We start from the raw sequence: 17,340 nt of genomic DNA on the forward strand, positions 1-17,340 counted from the left end.
GTTAAGGGATCTTTCCGCGATCCAGCAAAGGTTACGAAGACGGGGGACTCCCGAGGCAAGTGGCTAGAGTCAATAGGCACTAGTAACATGTCTAGCTTCCCATCCCTGCATCTTTACATTTAATACACCCTGTGCTATATGGTATTCCCCCTCCTATATAAGGGGAATCCATGCCACTTTGTAAGGGACGAATGTTGCTCCATTTTTTCCACAAGTGCAATAATCTCTCTCTCTCTCTCTCTCTCTCTCTCTCTCTCTCTCTTTTCTTTCTAGCTTGCTCGTTCTCACTGGCCCGAGGCCGCTTTAATATCTATCGTCCTCTTACTTGTTCTTCACTATATTGCTTAATATTGGTCGCAAAGAGTCTTGCTTAATCGTATCCTCAATTGTTATCCCATTCCCGGCTGACCACAACAGCTCGAGCTCGACCTGAACCTAGACCCCGAGGTCCCCATCGATCAGCCCTGCATCCGGGCAATAGGCCCCTCGATTTGACTACTACCTCATTTTAGCCTACAGTTCATCGTTAAACTTAAAATTATTAGGATCAACTGCTCTAACAAACTAGCTCGGGAATAGATCACGTATTTTTAGACTCCCATTTACAAATTTAATTGCTGTTACCATTTTCACGATAAACACACATTCCGGACGCGCTCCTATGTCCAAAATCACCTAACGGAGCTAACGGAACCATCAAAATTCAAATCCGAGGTCGTTTACACATAAGTCAACTTCCGGTCAACTTTCCCAACTTAAGCTTTTAATTAAGAGACTATGTGTTTCAATTCACTCCGAAACCACTCCGAACCCGAACCAACTAACCCGGTAGATCATAATATAGTTGAAGAATACAAAAGAATCAGGAAATGGGGGAACGAGGCTATAACTGTCGAAACGACCGGCGGAGTCGTTACATCGAGATATGTAAATAAGGGTAAATGAAAAAATAAAGTTAATTCCTTCTCGATTATATAAAAGGATACTTATTTTGGACCAAAATAAAAGCCAAAAAAGTCACTTATTATGGATCGGAGAGCATAGTAGATAAGGTTATTTTTTCACTTTAAAATAGATTTGAACAATTAGAGGCATATGAAAATATTTTTAATTTCTATTTAGCGATAAAAACTGAAATCACTAGATGATGGAAATTTGAAAAAATATTGTCTTCATCTTGAATACTCCTTAAATCATAATAATCAACCCAATATTGATATTTTAGATTTATTTACAAATTAAATATATTTTAAAAAAAGTACAATTAGAAGATAGCAATTTAATTGGTATACTCAATCAAATAAAAAAAATTGATTATTTTTCAAATACCTATATTACTTATTGAATAATGTTAATAACTCTTATTACCGTTGCTTCAGCGGAAAAAAGTGTTTCAAAATTAAAATTGATAAAACCTTATCTAAGATCAACAATGTCTCAAAGATATTAAATGAATTAGCTATATTGTCAATTGAGAAAGATTTATTAGGAGAAATTGATTATAAAAAATTATTAATAACTTTGCATCTAAAAAAAGTTAGAAAAATAAACTTCAAATAAAAATAAAATATTTTTTATTAATAAAAGAATTAAGGCCCCTCATAAAGTTTTGCTTAATTAGGCCACGAAATTGGTCGCCCCGCCTGTGACATCCAATATCTAGACAATTTTCTGTGGTTTTGAACTTTCAAACTTCCTCCCGATCGCCTATGTCTCTAGTCATCCATCACGAAAGTGCATTGAATTATGGAATACACTAGTCCAATTTGCACCAAACATGATACAATCAGCTTTGGTTACAATCGTGTACTCTCTATATTTAACTAGAAAAAAACTTGAAGTGGTTTGCTTTTCTTTTTCTCCTCCTTTCCCTATTGCCTCACGTCTATACTCAATTCTATTAAATATCCTTAACTACATTTTCCGTTGAATAATTCTTTCCTCCACTGTAACAAAAATTTTACTATACTTCTATACATAGATTATACTTGTCTACTTGAGTACTTGTAGATTATAAAATATGCAACTATTTGCGAAGACTTGAACCCCAACGTATATGCCAAATATTCTATATACTACCAAACTTTCCGCTCTCTATATAAAAAACCCAAATGCAAAACTCTAATAAAGAGAAGAAGACGATGGCTTCTTCATAGCCATTTTTACCAAAGTTTCACGCAGAAAAGAGAAGGAAGAAGAAGAGACTTTTCAGACACACACCTAAGTTTTTGAACTCATCTATGTTGTGTTGTCTAAATGGTTTTAATCAACTGAAGCTGAGCCTTACACGTGGAAGAATCATGGATGGTCATGATCCTTCATTCTCAACCATCTGATCATTATTTTAATAGCTGTAGATAAGGATGCTTCCAGAAGAAATATCTCACGTGCTTCTCACATGAGCACATGGGAAAGAATAATTTATGGTTTTTCTGTTAGATTGTAGACAAATAGGAGTAGTACAAGTGTATAGAAATATTCTTTATTTGTTATTCTACAGTAGGATAAAATCTGTATATATAGGATTTTACATTATCAATACAATACAGAGAAAATTTCCATAATTCCTTTTATCTTCTTTCATGATATCAGAGCAACAATAGCTCGATCCAAATATCCTTTCTTTCAGAACATAGTGTTCGTCAATGGCAGGAGAGGAAACTCTTCCTACTTCTTCTACTCCCATCTCCTCTGGTTCAACCAGTCAAACAATTTCACATGATGTGAATCATCCTTATTTCCTTCACTCATCTGATGCTCCTAGTTTAAGTCTGGTAACCACGTCTTTTGATGATAGAGGCTTTGCAGGATGGATGAGATCAATCCTTATAGCTCTTTCAGCCAAAAATAAGATAGGGTTCATAAATGGTGTTTGCATGGAGCCAAAACCTGATGCTCAAGATCACCCACAATGAAGTAGATGCAACTTCATGGTGACTCATTGGCTCCTGAACTCTTTATCTAAGGAGATAGGTGAAAGTGTCATCTACTCTAAATTTGCAAGGGATCTGTGGAACAACCTTGAACACAGATTTTGGCAAACTAATGGAGCCAAACTGTACCAACAGGAGAAAGAAATATCAATGTTAGTTCAAGGTAACAACAACATTGCTAGATATTTTACCACACTAAAGAAACTGTGATGAACTTGATTCTCTCAACTCTCATCTGGTCTGTTCTTGTGACTATGTTTGTGATGGAAAAAGGAAAGTCATAAAGTTCTTAGAAGACCAAAGGATTATTCAATTTCTAATGGGACTAAATGATGTCTACTCCCAAGCAAGAGGAAATATTCTTATGATGAATCCACTACTTGGAATATATTTTGCCTATTCACTTCTTCTTCAAGATGAAAATTAAAGGGAGATATATGCAAGACCACAGTTCAATGGTGATGCTACCTCATTCATGGTAGGAGTATAAGGTAGGACACCACAAAGAAACAACAATCAGTCACAACAAAGGACATGGACTAACTCACAAAAGGTTAATAGCATACAACAGAAATCTAAGGGAAGAAAATCAAAGTTTAATCCTAATGTGAGCTCCACACATTGCATGAGGACTAGGCATGTCAGGGCAGATTGTTACAGGCTAAATGGATTTCCAGATGATTTCCAATTCACTAAATCAACACAAGTCAAGGATAATGCTATAATTGAAGGACAGGAGAATGAAAATAGGAGCACTCAAAGCAATGAATCAATACCTCAAACCTAGTTTTTCAGTAAGGAACAGGTGTCTGAGCTGATGAACCTTCTCAAGCAGGCACAACTTGGAAATACAACAACACCAGGAACTGTAATCAATGCAAATGCAGTAGCTGGTACCATTCTTAAATATACTGGAACTTGTTTGGCAGCTTTTAACACAAAAACCTGGATCATTGATTCAGGGGCTTCTGAACATATGTGTTTTGATTCAAGTTGTTTTTTATCTTTAGATCCACTTTCTGTTCCTATACATATTAGCTTTCCTAACTCATTTCAATTATATGTCACACACATAGGTAGAGTTCCTATTCAATCTGATATGATTCTTGAAAGGGTCCTTTATGTTCCTTCTTTCTAATATAATTTACTCTCAGTCCATAAGTTCTGTTTCCAGTTTCATTGCTCACTCAATCTAACTTCTAGTGGGCGCATCATGCATGAGGAGGGGACAAGTTTTTCGTGAATTAAGAGGAGGATTTTACCTGCTGGAGCCTAACCCTACTAAGATAGATTCTAGTTTTAGTTTAAATAACAATGTATTTTCTATTCCAAAAGGAAGTGATTCCATTCTTGTTCCTAGTGAAGTTTCTTGTTCTGTTTCTAATTCCTATACAGAGAACTCTAATGTACTCCAATGGCATGTTAGATTGGGACATCTACCATTCTCAGTAATGAAAAATCTTCAGTTCAATCATTTTCCTTCCAATTTCAATTGTGTGTGTGATATTTGTCCAAAATCTAGACAAACTAGATTACCTTTTCCCTTAAGTCAAATCAGAACTCATGGGATTTTTGATCTTATTCATATTGATGTATGGGGACCATTCAAAAATACCACTTACAATGGATACAAATATTTTTTGACAGTGGTTAATGATTTCAGTAGGGGAACTTGGACTTTTCTTTTAAGTTCCAAGAGCAATGCTTTTACTATCTTACAGTCTTTCTTAGTTATGGTAGAGAGACAATTTGGAAAGAAAGTTAAGAGAATCAGATCTGATAATGCAATGGAACTAGGTAAGGGATCTTTTCAATCTGATTTTTTTCAGTCTCAAGGCATCCTACATGAAACTTCATGTATGGCAACACCCCAGCAGAATGGTGTTGTTGAACAAAAGTATAGGCACCTTTTGGAAGTGGCAAGGAGTTTGTATTTTCACTCACAAGTTCCCATTCAATATTGGGGAGAATGTATTTTAACTGCTACATATCTAATCAATAGGTTTCCTTCTAGTGTTCTAAAAGGAAAAACACCCTATGAAATTTTGTTTAAGAGGAGTCCACAATATGAACAACTCAAGTCATTTGGATGCCTATGCTATGCATCTACTTTGTCACAACACAGAAGCAAATTTGATCCCAGGGCCCAAGCTTGTGTGTTTCTAGGATATGCACAGCAACAAAAGGGATACAAATTGCTAGATTTGCATTCCAAGAAGGTTTTTACCTCAAGAGATGTTAAATTCCATGAAACAATTTTTCCATTTTCTTCTGATCCTGTGACCTCACCCTCATTTTTCCCTTCTTATCCTTTCTTTCCTCACTTGTCTCCCACTACTGAAACTACCTCTCAGGATCTCCTATCTCCCACCTCAACTATTAATTATCAGTCACACTCACATGACCCTCTTCATCTGATAACAGCCCCTCTATTTCTATCAATGCTCCTGATACTCCTCTATCTGTTCCTAGCCTTCCACATTCTGCCCCATCTCCTACTGATTGCCCTAGTCCACAACCTACAATCCCAATTCCACCACCCCTTATTAGAAAATCTGAGAGGATTTCCTAGAAACCTACCTACCTTAATGATTATGTCTGCAATAGCATTGTTTTCTCTGATCTTACTTACCTCATCCTGTCTTCATCATGTTTTTCATCCTCATGTGTTTTCCTTTGGAGCTCTTTCTCCTAACAATCAAGCCATTTTCAAATCCATCTCCATAGTTTCTGAACCCACCAGTTATACTCAGGCTTCCAAAGATCTTGGATGGAGAAAAGCTATGGAAGCTGAAATCCAAGCTCTTCAACTCAATCACACCTCGAATGTAGTCCCCTTACCCCCCAGGCAAGAAGGCATTGCCTTGTAAATGGGTTTATAAGGTCAAGCACAAATCAGATGGGTCACTTGAAAGGTTGAAAGCCAGGTTGATTGTCAGGGGGGATATACAAAGGGAAGGTGTTGATTATTTTGAGACTTTCAATCCAGTGGTCAAAATGACCACCATCAGGTGCTTACTGACTGTAGCTATAAAGAAGGGTTGAGAGGTCTCACAATTAGATGTTAACAATGCATTTCTGCATGGAGATCTGCAGGAAGAGGTGTATATGAAGTTTCCAGCTGGTCTCACTCCCTCCCATCCTAATCAGGTGTGCTTACTGAAGAAATCACTCTATAGACTAAAACACGCCTCAAGGCAATGGTATGCTCGTTTAGCAGGTGCTCTAAGCTACAAAGGTTATTCTAGTTCTTTGAATGCCTATTCTCTATTCTACAAACACACAGAAAAGCGAACTTCCATCATTGCAGTATACGTTGATGATATTCTTATCACAGGAAATGATGACACAGAAATACAACATATTACTAAGTTTTTGGATTCTGAATTCAAAGTTAAGAACTTGGGGAATATTCACTATTTCTTGGGGATGGAAATACTCAAAGAACAACAAGGATACATAGTCAGTCAAAGGAAATTTACCTTGGAACTGTTGGCTAAGTTTGACTGTAAAGGGCCTACTGTTTCATCTCCTCTTGATCCATACTGCAAATTGCACGCTGACTTAGAACCACCCATGGAGGATCCCACTCTTTATCGACGATTGGTGGGTAAACTTAACTATCTCACCAACACTCGCCCAAATATTTGTTTTGCTGTTCTTTACCTCAGTCAATTTATGCAAAGACCCTTCCTTTCACATTTTTCTGCTGGTCTCAGAGTCCTTCGCTATCTTAGATCCGACCCAGGTCAAGGTATTCTCCTTTCTTCTGCTCCTTCTTTTGATCTCGTCACCTTTTGCGACGCTGACTGGGCTGCTTGTAAGGATTCTCGTCGATCCATCAGTGGCTTCTTCATTACCCTTGGAGGTGTGCCCATTTCATGGAAATCGAAAAAGCAGATTTCAATTTCTTTGTCATCCGCTGAATCTGAGTATTGATCTATGCGACAGGTGACTGCTGAAATCACTTGGCTTGTTCGTCTTCTTGATGATTTATCTGCTCCTCCAACTTTGCCGGTCCCTTTACACTCTGACAGTCAGGCGGCAATTCATATCGCTCGCAATCCCGTTTTCCACGAACGGACCAAAGATGTGGAGTTGGATTGTCACTTCGTAAGATAACAATTTCTTGCTGGTTTGATATCTCTTTCTTTCGTTCCTTCCAAAGCTCAACTCACAGATTTTTTTATCAAACCCTTATCTGGGGTTTCTCACACCAACATCATGAGCAAGCTGAGGGTTTTGTCTCTACCCACCAGCTTGAGGGGGGATGATGAAGAGAAGAAGACGATGGCTTCTTCACAGCCATTTTTACCCAAAGTTTCACACAGAAAAGAGAAGGAAGAAGAAGAGACTATTCAGACACACACCTAAGTTTTCGGACGCATCTATGTTGTGTTGTCTAAATGGTTTAATCAAATAAAGCTGAGCCTTACATGTGGAAGAATCATGGATGGTCATGATCCTTCATTCTCAACCATCTGATTATTATTTTAATAGCTGTAGATAAGGATGCTTCCAGAAGCAATATCTCACGTGCTTCTCACATGAGCACATGGGAAAGAATAATTTATGGTTTTTCTGTTAGATTGTAGACAAATAGGAGTAGTACAAGTGTATAGGAATATTCTTTATTTGTTATTCTACAGTAGGATAAAATCTATATATTTAGGATTTTACATTGTCAATTCAATACAGAGAAAATTTCCACAATCCCTTCTGTCTTCTTTCAAACTCTTGGCAACTTATTCCATTCTTCCATTAAATCTGTTATCCTCTTTCGCCATCTCCAAAGTTAGCAAGGAAAATCTGCATAAGTTTTCATCGATATATGACAACATCCATTCTTTTGCAAAGTTCAACAAGTATAAGCCATGCCTGCTGGTCCCGTTACAGGTATCATAGTATCTCTTTATACCCTATTTTTAGCTTTAAAATCTTGAAAAATAAGGATGTTAGCAGCTTTGGAGATCATCATAATAGCTTGTCATTTCTTGGATCCAGAAAAGGACTTTTAACAAGTGACAAAATTAAAAGGTAAACTTCTTGGTTTTTGGTGGAACTAGTAATTACTATTTGTGAACATGTTTATCTTAGATAACATGATCGACTTTATGTCCTCATTTTCTTCTTCATTTTCGATATAGGAAGTTTGTGGTGAGCAGCAATGGTCAACCAGGAGGTCCCTTACCTTCTCCACCCTCTTCAAATCCCTTGTAAGTTATTTGACATTTATCGACGGACGAATTGATCATTACCTAGAGTCAGTCAATTCAAAATGAATGTAATATTGTACGTACAATCTACATTTTAATTTGTTTTACATATGTATACATAGTTTGATTTGGAAATTTGAACTCATAAAACCCGAGCTAAATCTGTCTCTTCACTTGATCAGATCCTCTACAAAATTAATAAAAAAGAATGTATACATTCAACTGCTCTAACTTAATGCTTCTTATAATCACTATACAGTAATGGCTGGCTGATAGGAATTCTGCTATCAATAATTTTACCCTTCTTCCGCAACAAATGGGGGTCATTATTGCAACTTAAAAGTAAGATTTCATGAGTTACTTTCACATACTGCTAGTTTCAATTGCATTTCCTTAAGAAGATAGAAATTAATTAGGGGCTTTTCATGTATATTAAAAGGTTTAATTTGCTAATTATACAGATACGGTGGAAGATGTAATAGAAACAGTAGAAGAAGTAGAAGAAGTAGTAGAGGATGTGGAGAATGTGGCTGAGAAAGTAGACAAAGTGGCTGAAGAAATTGGGAAAGATTTGCCAGAAGGCCAACTCAAAGATACTCTCAAAGCTGTAGAAAATTTCTCAGAAGAAACAGCCAAGTTTGCTCTTGCAGCTGGAGATATTATTGATAAGGTTTATCTAATTAACTCATTTTATAGTTTATTTCTTATTTAATTATTCCCAACTAGTACGTAATTTATTATTCTTATGTTTTTCTTTTAAATTTCAAGTATGGTTACTTGTTCAAATTAAAATGGAATTCTTTAAAATCTGGCAACTGACTTGACTACATTAAAAAAATTAAAACAAGCTACTACTCCACGTACTTTGAAAATTTGCCTCAAAATACTTTAATAACTCAGTCACAAGATTAATATTGTTGACTTTTAAGAATTGAAAGATACTAAACCTTCTGCAAAGTCGGATTGATATTTTTTCATTGAATTCTCTTTAATCTCTTTCCATCCAAAAAAATAAAACTTATAAAGCATATGCAGTCTGACTATAAAATACAGCTTTAAAGTTCATATATAATTGTTAGCCTCATCTTCGCTATAAAAAAAACACCGATTTCATCAACTATGACTTGAATAAGATTATTATACTAATTTTTCTTGTTCCTTATTGATGTGAAGACTAACATTCTCGTCTCCTTGTCCAGCAAGAGAAAAGGAACATAACCAAGAAAATATGTTTTCTTTTGAAATTTCCTTTTCCAACTCTAGCTGCTTCACAAAAATTAATCCTCTATCAAATAAAGTTAGTTTTAATTTCGTCCATGCGAGGATTTAAATTATATACACATACGCTGTAACGAAATTTTGCACTATCACTATATCTTAACATATCTTATGGGAGTTTAATTATTGCTCAGTTTTCAGATTGGTGCAAAATGCAAATAACAAAAAAGTTTTTTTCTTAAGCTCTTTTCAATATAAGATTAATCAAACTAATTATACAAGCTATGGTAGTCTGACTAGACAATTACTTTAATAAAGTTCATAATTTTGTTAGTCTCGTCTTCGCATTCAACAAATGGCAATTGTTTATCAACTATGACTTGTTCCTTACTATAGAAGAGTACCGCAACATCCTCTCCAGCTTGTCCAGCAAGAGATGAGGAAATAATCAAGAAAATATGTTTTCTTTTTAAAAATTCCTTTTTTAACGCTACCTACGTTAATAAAATTTCGTATAAAATAAAGCCAATTTCGTGTACAGGAGGAAGAATACAGTATAATACATTTTATTTATATGCAGGTACAAGACGTGGAGCTTATAGCTGAGAATAGAGTGAAGTCGTTGGTCGAATCCGTCACAGATGAAGTCAATAAGTCTACAATATCTAAAATAGAAAATATTCTAGATATAAACTCAAAGAAATAACTCAATTAATATATAGGATAATCTGCGACCAAATTCTTGTGTAAGTAACTCCATATATTCTCATGTACTTCTTGATCACATTAAGATTTATTTTGCTTTCTTTATGTTCCATCAATCTTTTTCTTTTCTTATTTATTTTCTTTCCTTGGTTTCTTATTGGTTTTCCTCAATTTCAATTTATTTCCTCAAGTCCGATTTATAATTATCATTGATGTAGTCATTTTGCTTTTCCAAAGAAACAATTTCCATCATGGCCCTTGAGACACTCTAATTTTGTTGTAATCATTTCATAGCTAAAATATGAAGAAGCTTCGCTAATTTTGTATTCCCGTCGTTCACTTTTACTTGTCGCGTTTCGCTTTTCGATAGTCAAATTACATAAACTTTGACCAACCTTTTAACATGTATATCTTTACCATATTGATATGAGAAAAATTATAAATTATAGTATTTTTCATATAGTTTCGGAATATCTAAAACTTTAATTTTAAAATACTAAGAAAATATAATACAATTTAGCTTCAAAAATTAGTCAAATTGATTCTCGAAAAGCGAAACATAACAAGTAAAAGTGAACGGAGGGAGTATTAGGTTGCCGCCACGAAGAGTGTATAGTGTAAAGATGTTACACCCCATGTTTTCCTACGTAAGAGTATGTCGTAAGTCAATTGATGTAAGCTCATAAATGAAATCATTTTTGAAAATTTTACAAAGTTATCATGTTAACATGGAGGTTAGAAATATTTATGATCATGAATACCCGGTACCAAGAGGGTTTGAAGGCTTAGAAGCTAAATGAATTGAAGAAAATAAGTTTCGTCGTAAGTCGACAAGTTAGGAATGTCATAACATGTACTTTTGTGGTGAGACTAGGGTGATTAACTTGATAAGGAGGTTATGCCATGAGTTATTTTGGTCATATCATAGGCGTGTGTTATGTTTTGAAGTCAAGCGAGTTGTGGAACAAAAGTTAAAAAAGGTCATCACAAGTTACATTCATAAATGCGCTAAAACTTAGGTCAAATGTAGCTGAGTTTTACTCCCAATATACTTGAAATTACAGGGTGATCTACCTACCAAATTGAAGATCTACAAGTTTAATTTCTAATGCATTTAACCGTTTATTAATACGACATCGGAGTAGAGAGATATTCACGTTTTTGTGAGACTGCACAAGCAGCTCCCATGGGACCCACAAAGTCGATGTAAAACTCCAGCTTGTATTTAATTTCATTCCAAATCATTTTCACTCATTTTTCTCGTCCACAACAGTTTCTAAACCCTCCTAGATGCTCTCCAAGGGTTCCTCCATGATTCTAGTGTGAATACCTAAGATAAAAACATGAATCCGACGCAAGAAATCCCATGGTGCTTGCTAGATCGTAGTTCTTTATCTTGTGGTTGTTTTGGAGAGTTCTTCAAAGTGAAGTAACCTCAGGTCTCGTGTGGTTCTTGATGATTAAGGTAATAATCAGTCCCTCCTTCATATATATTAGATTTCAAGGCGAACTACAAGTGTTTACACACCAACTTGAACACCTAAAGTTGATTCAAGAAGAGAATACAATACCTATAGTATTGTGGTATCATTGAGGATAATTGTGGATTGTGTTGGGCTGAAATTTTAAGTTTTTGCTACTGTCTAAGGTGAGTATAATAGCCTACTAATTGTGCTTAAGCTTTCTTATATGTTGGTTAAGTTGTTAGGATGATAAACTACAAGATAATACTTGGATCAGCTTGAGATGTTGTTGTTCTTGATGGATTAATTTGAAGGTTGCTCTTATGAACTTTAAGTGGCTGGAAATTATGGAAACTAAGTTGTCTATGATATTGTTAGTATGATTATATTGGTTTACATGTCAATCTTATTGAGAAAATTGGTAACTAGAAAAGGAAATGGCTATAAAACACTTGAAAGTTGTCGACAGTGATATTATCTTGTGTTGGGCTATTTCAAGTAACTTTAAAGTTGAGTACAAGATTGGAAATCCTTTAAAAGGTATTGGTTATTATACTGAATATATTACTAAGTTCAAGAATGAATGATAATAGGGTTGAAGGGTGCTGAAGGGATTCAATCTGAGCTTGCCACTCGTCGTGATATGTTGACGACTTGTTAATGAAACATTTTGTACACTATTATTGATGTTGTTCTTATGGTATTGCTATGGTTACTGTTGTTGGTATATTGTATTGGAGTAGGCCCTTGTTACAAGGGAGATGCTGCCCAAATTTATATAAAACAAGCTACTAGCTTAAGTTACAGACTTAGCCTTTACTCAACACTGATTTTGAATCTCCTTATGCTATGGTAGACTGAGTTGAGTTGTTTGAAGAGTTGCTTGGAAGCTATTAAGGACTCAATAAGATTAAGGTATGTTAAGGCTAAGTCTTTTATTCATTTTTTCATGATCTAGTAACTACATGTGTTTGATAACGAGACATAAAGAGAAGTTCATATTCATGAATTTATATACATATTTCTAGTCTCATACGTTACAACATTCTCCCTTATCAGGACTTTATATTCAGTTTAATTTTGTCTTCTTTCAGTAAAGAGCGCAGAGAGTCTATATATATACAGTATTATAGTATTTTTACCATCATCGAGCTATAATCGATAGGCAGGCCCCTATTGGGAAACCTCTTATCGGATGGTAAGTTATATATCGAGCCTACTGTGGACGAGCGCCTATGAGCGAACCCAGAATGGTCGAGATACATAGCCTAGTATGGCCGAGTGCCTATGAGTGAGCCTACTACAGCAAAACAGTTACACATACCGAGCCTTATAAGGCCGGATAGCTATTTTACTTACTATATTGAGAGAGTTGAGTCAGTATCAGCAGGTAAGCATATCTTCAGATTATCTTTGACTCCCAGTTATTATATTATCAGTTTAGTTTCAGCTTTCAATTATTCTGTTGCCTTACATACTTGGTACATTATTCCGTAGTGACATTCCTTTTGCCGGGGACGCTGCATTTCATGCCTGCAGGTCCTGATTGACAATTGGATAGACCCTCCCAGCAGACAAAGTCAAACATCAGCTTGGTAAGCTCTACTTCCTTGGAGTTACCAAGTCTAGACCTTGGAGTCCATTTTATATATACAGGTTTGATGGGTAGGTCGAGGCCCTGTCCCGACCATGGTACAGTTCAGTTATCTCTAAAGGCTTGTAGATGAGTCCTGCACATTTTGTATAGCAGTAGATGTTCATGGCGGCTTCGTCGACCTACACAATTATATATATCAGCATTTGGGTATGCTTACCCCTTAGATGAGAGAGACGTTATCTTCAGATGATTCAGAATATGGCCTCATCGACCTAAGTTGAGGGTTACCCCTCCATAGTTCATAGTTACAGAGTGGTACTCTTGAGCCGAGTATGGCATCGGGTGCCGACCACGCCTCTTCAGGTTTAGGGCGTGACAAACTTGATATTAGAGCAATTCTGTTCGAGGGAGTCTATAAGCCGTCTCTGGTAGAGCCTTGTTTATAGATGTGTTTTGTACCACATTATATAAAAAGAAGGCATTTAGAAGTCTGTTATACTTCTTTCAAATCCACATCGTGCTATAGATCTAACTCATAAGAGTTCGAGCCAAGACTTATATTTGCTAATTATAGAGATGCTTGTAATTAAAAAAATTACAGCTAGCTAGAGGACTAATACAACAGCAGGTAAAGGCATTAGTAGAGAGAGAATTCTTGACGATGTGGCCCTATTTGAGGACCTATCAAATCGTGCATACCAGATGTGCGAATTTCCCACTTAAGACCCTAAAACGGGAATATCTAACATACCCCATGAATAGTAGGCCATGGGAGTATCACAAGGTAAAAGTGTAAGTTTCAACAGGTAACAGACGCAAAGTGAAGAAGGGTACGAGATACCCAGTTAATAAAGATTATCCGAATTTTCAATTCAGGCAGAGAAATATAAGGATTCTAAGTTACCTTCAACAGTAATAGAGGTATGGCCACATACCCATCTCAGTTATTCCATATGGGAGCTAACATAAATAGTTTAAGAGAAGGATGAGATATCAGGATCCAGTTTGGTTAGAGTAACCCAAAATGGTGGATTGAGCCAGGAGAGCTAAAAGTGAAACAAGGTTTTGTTGAATTTTTCAGAATAATGTGATAGACAGACATATTAGTAGGAGAATAAGAAGAGAGTAAATGAAGCATTATGAGTAAGGCATAATAAATGGTTGAAAACGGTAAATTAAAATATGACAAGATGACAGAGTCTATATTCAAATGAAGGAAAAGACAAAAGGTGACAAGCCTTGAGACAATAAGAGAGTATAAGTTGGTGACTCCAACGTGATTACCAACAAGCTAAGTTAGACCCCGGGAATAATAAAAATTAGTATGGGCTAGTAAACAAGATAAAATCAAACATGATTTAGGGATAGAAAAATTTGATAATAGTCATCATCATGAGAATTTCAGAGATCACGTTTCAGCAATTGATAGAATGGTTAACGGAAGAATAATATTTAAAGGTCATTCAGGAAGACACTTTCCTAAAGCAAGCATTGTGAGCATAGTTAAGCTTAAGGAACTAAGTGTGCCAATTATACTAGGTGTCACCCTCGCGCGTAAGAAATTTAGTTATCCCTAGTAGATACGGATTACCGCAAGGCGAGTAAGGATCAGTGAAGACATGAAAAGACACCAAAGATGAAGAGGTATACACTACAAAAAAACAGGTAAATTGCGAACAATTATTTGCGGAGGGTATAAGTAATCTCCGCAATTTGCATACTTTTGCGACAATTTATTAGCCCCCACAAAATTATACAATTTATAGGGTTCTAAAACTTTCGCAACCCTAAAATAATAGCGGGTAATTTATTTTGCACTCCCTCCTTTTTTTCCCAATCTTTTCAGAAACTTCCGTCTTTCCCAATTTTTACTCTCTTCTTTCTCTGATTTTCACTCTTAATTAAAAAGAAACTTCAGCCTTATATGCTCTCTTCTTTCTGCTTGCCTTCTTCTTCCATGAATCTCGTTTGGGATTCATGAAGTAATTTCTTTTTACCTTAATGTGATTTTAGTGTTAATATTTGTAATTGGGGTTTTAAGAATATAATTTGCCCAAACAACTAAAAGGCACTGCTCATATAGATCTGTGGATTTTGTTCTGGTCTTGGAATATTTTTGGACTACAAGAGGAAAGAAGCACTGTGGGTGGCAAAAAAGTTGCAAAGAAATTGCATATTGAGAGGTAATGGATATACATCCAACTTTCTTCTTCCCTACATCTTTTATCTCTCATATCTATGGAAAACAAGCATCGTTCATACAAAATCAGGGATTCTTATAATAACAGATCTAGCAGATTTTTGAAATCTCACTAGCATACAAACATTGGTTTGCATTTGAATTTTCAGATACTTGGATGTCTGAAATTTACATTTGAATTACACTAGCTTCTTTCCTTTCTGAAGTCTCACATTCCCTATGAAATAAAATCCAACTAATTCATACAAAGTCTAGCAGATTCTTATAAGAACAGATTAATACAAAAAAGATTCATAAGCAATTTTGGTTCATATGGATTGTCATGAAAAAGAAAATTATGGATTTTCAATTTTAGATGCTTGTTAATTGAAGTATTCTAGCATATGGCGCTCTCAGATTTTGTACCAGATTTTTCCTACATTTGCACCTTAATTTCATATATTTGTACCAGATTTTCCTTTCTTCATTGTTAATTGAAGTATTCTTTTAATAGTTGTGAATAATTTTAAAAATTTATATGCAATTTTATGCATGCACTTATCATATTTAAGTAACTTTTTGTTCTTTTAAGTTGTTTAGTAATGTGTACATCTTTGGTCCTCAAATAACTTACATGTCTCTTGAATTTATTTTCTATCATGATGCTTATAATTTGTTGACTTACTTGTCTTTGAATTTACTTATTATTGTTGGAAGATATGACTATGACTATGCAAATGCATTCTTTATTTTGGGATTTTCAAGTTTGGCAGTGCTTATGATTATAGATGGCGTTTGTTGTATGTATTATTGCTTCATAATTATTATTATGTATGCTAATAATAGAGAACTGATATTTTCTCTTTATATTCTGAAAGGTTCATCAGCTGCACTTGAAAGATAACACTTTCCTATGGATAAATCTTGGATTACAAAGCCAAGGAACACCACTGAGTATTTGATTGGGTTAAATCAGTTTTTAGATTTTGCATTTGCTAATGCTGTTGTGGGAGATAGAATAAAATGTCCTTGTCCTAAATGTGGATTCGCAAAGTGGCAGACTAGAGATGTAGCATTTGATCATTTGGTATGCAAACCATTCCATCAAAATTATGTCACTTGGAGTATTCATGGTGAAAGAAATATACTCCCTAATTCTATAAATATTGAGGTTATATAAGATACATTACCTTCTGAAAATCCTGTAGAATTATTGATCAATGAAGCATTTGGGGGCCTAAGGCACGATGGGGTTGATGTAGGTCCGTCACAAGTAGCAGGTGGTGAAGAAAGGTTAAATAATGAGCCTGCTTCAAATGACAAAGACTTTTTCGAGTTGCTTAGAGATGGAAGTCAAGAATTGTATGAAGAGTCCAAGTACTCAAAATTAGAATTTTTATTAAAATTGTATCATATAAAGTGTTTGTCCGAGATAAGTGACAAGGGAATGTCCATGGCACTAGATTTGTTGAGGGACGCATTTACATTTGCACGAATCCCTAATTCTTCTTATAAGGCTAAAAAAACTATCAGTAAGCTTTGTCTTGATTATATCAAGATAGATGCTTGTCCAAATAATTGTATGTTATTTTGGGGAAATTATGCTAATGAGGAAACATGTAAGTATTGTCACACTTCTAGGTGGAAGCCTAATAAGAAAAGAAATGAAGATCTTGTGTCTACTACAGGTAATAAGAAAACAAGAAGAAAACTAAGAAGCCTGCAAATATTTTGCGTTACTTTCCATTAAAACTAAGGTTGCAGAGATTGTTCATGTGCTCTAAAATAGCAAAATATATGAGATGGCATGCTGAGGATAGTAACGAAGATGGAATCATGAGGCATCCTAGAGATGGTGAGGCATGGAAGAGGTTTACAACTTTTCCTGAATTTACTTTTGATCCTCGGAATGTTCGGCTAGGCCTAGCTAGTGATGGCTTTAATTCTTTTGGTACGATGAGTACTAATTATAGCATTTGGCAGTCATTTTAGTTCCATACAACCTTTCTCCTTGGTTGTGCATGAAGTA

The 17,340-nt window shown here is 35.4% G+C and overlaps 1 protein-coding gene and 1 long non-coding RNA gene across 3 annotated transcripts; both read left to right on the forward strand.

Annotated features, from left to right (window-relative positions):
* Positions 1 to 7,624: 7,624 nt before the first annotated feature.
* LOC107831455 (uncharacterized) lies at positions 7,625 to 10,188 on the forward strand. Of its 2 annotated transcripts, XM_016659220.2 has the most exons (6): positions 7,640 to 7,829; positions 7,938 to 7,970; positions 8,081 to 8,149; positions 8,409 to 8,491; positions 8,611 to 8,819; positions 9,948 to 10,188. In XM_016659220.2, the coding sequence occupies exons 1-6, from the start codon at positions 7,765 to 7,767 to the stop codon at positions 10,071 to 10,073; spliced, it is 585 nt and encodes a 194-aa protein (XP_016514706.1). In that variant the 5' UTR covers positions 7,640 to 7,764; the 3' UTR covers positions 10,074 to 10,188. The 2 variants fall into 2 exon arrangements, with proteins under 2 accessions (XP_016514704.1, XP_016514706.1); XM_016659218.2 differs by having other exon boundaries at positions 7,625 to 7,970.
* A 4,690-nt stretch (positions 10,189 to 14,878) lies between these two features.
* LOC107831456 (uncharacterized) lies at positions 14,879 to 16,943 on the forward strand. The gene is made up of 2 exons (XR_001658371.2): positions 14,879 to 15,315; positions 16,190 to 16,943. It is a non-coding gene; the product is annotated as an uncharacterized LOC107831456 (long non-coding RNA).
* Positions 16,944 to 17,340: the final 397 nt, after the last annotated feature.

Source organism: Nicotiana tabacum, chromosome 16, assembly GCF_000715075.1.
Source record: "Nicotiana tabacum cultivar K326 chromosome 16, ASM71507v2, whole genome shotgun sequence".
Classification (NCBI taxonomy): domain Eukaryota; kingdom Viridiplantae; phylum Streptophyta; class Magnoliopsida; order Solanales; family Solanaceae; genus Nicotiana; species Nicotiana tabacum.

What these genes read in the sequence shown, in the direction of transcription:
- LOC107831455 (XM_016659218.2), top strand. Translation starts at nt 7,765, where the DNA reads ATGACAACATCCATTCTTTTGCAAAGTTCAACAAGTATAAGCCATGCC. An exon ending in ACAAGTGACAAAATTAAAAG is followed by an intron (nt 7,971 to 8,080) that starts GTAAACTTCTTG and finishes TTTTCGATATAG; the next exon opens with GAAGTTTGTGGTGAGCAGCA. An exon ending in CTGGAGATATTATTGATAAG is followed by an intron (nt 8,820 to 9,947) that starts GTTTATCTAATT and finishes ATTTATATGCAG; the next exon opens with GTACAAGACGTGGAGCTTAT.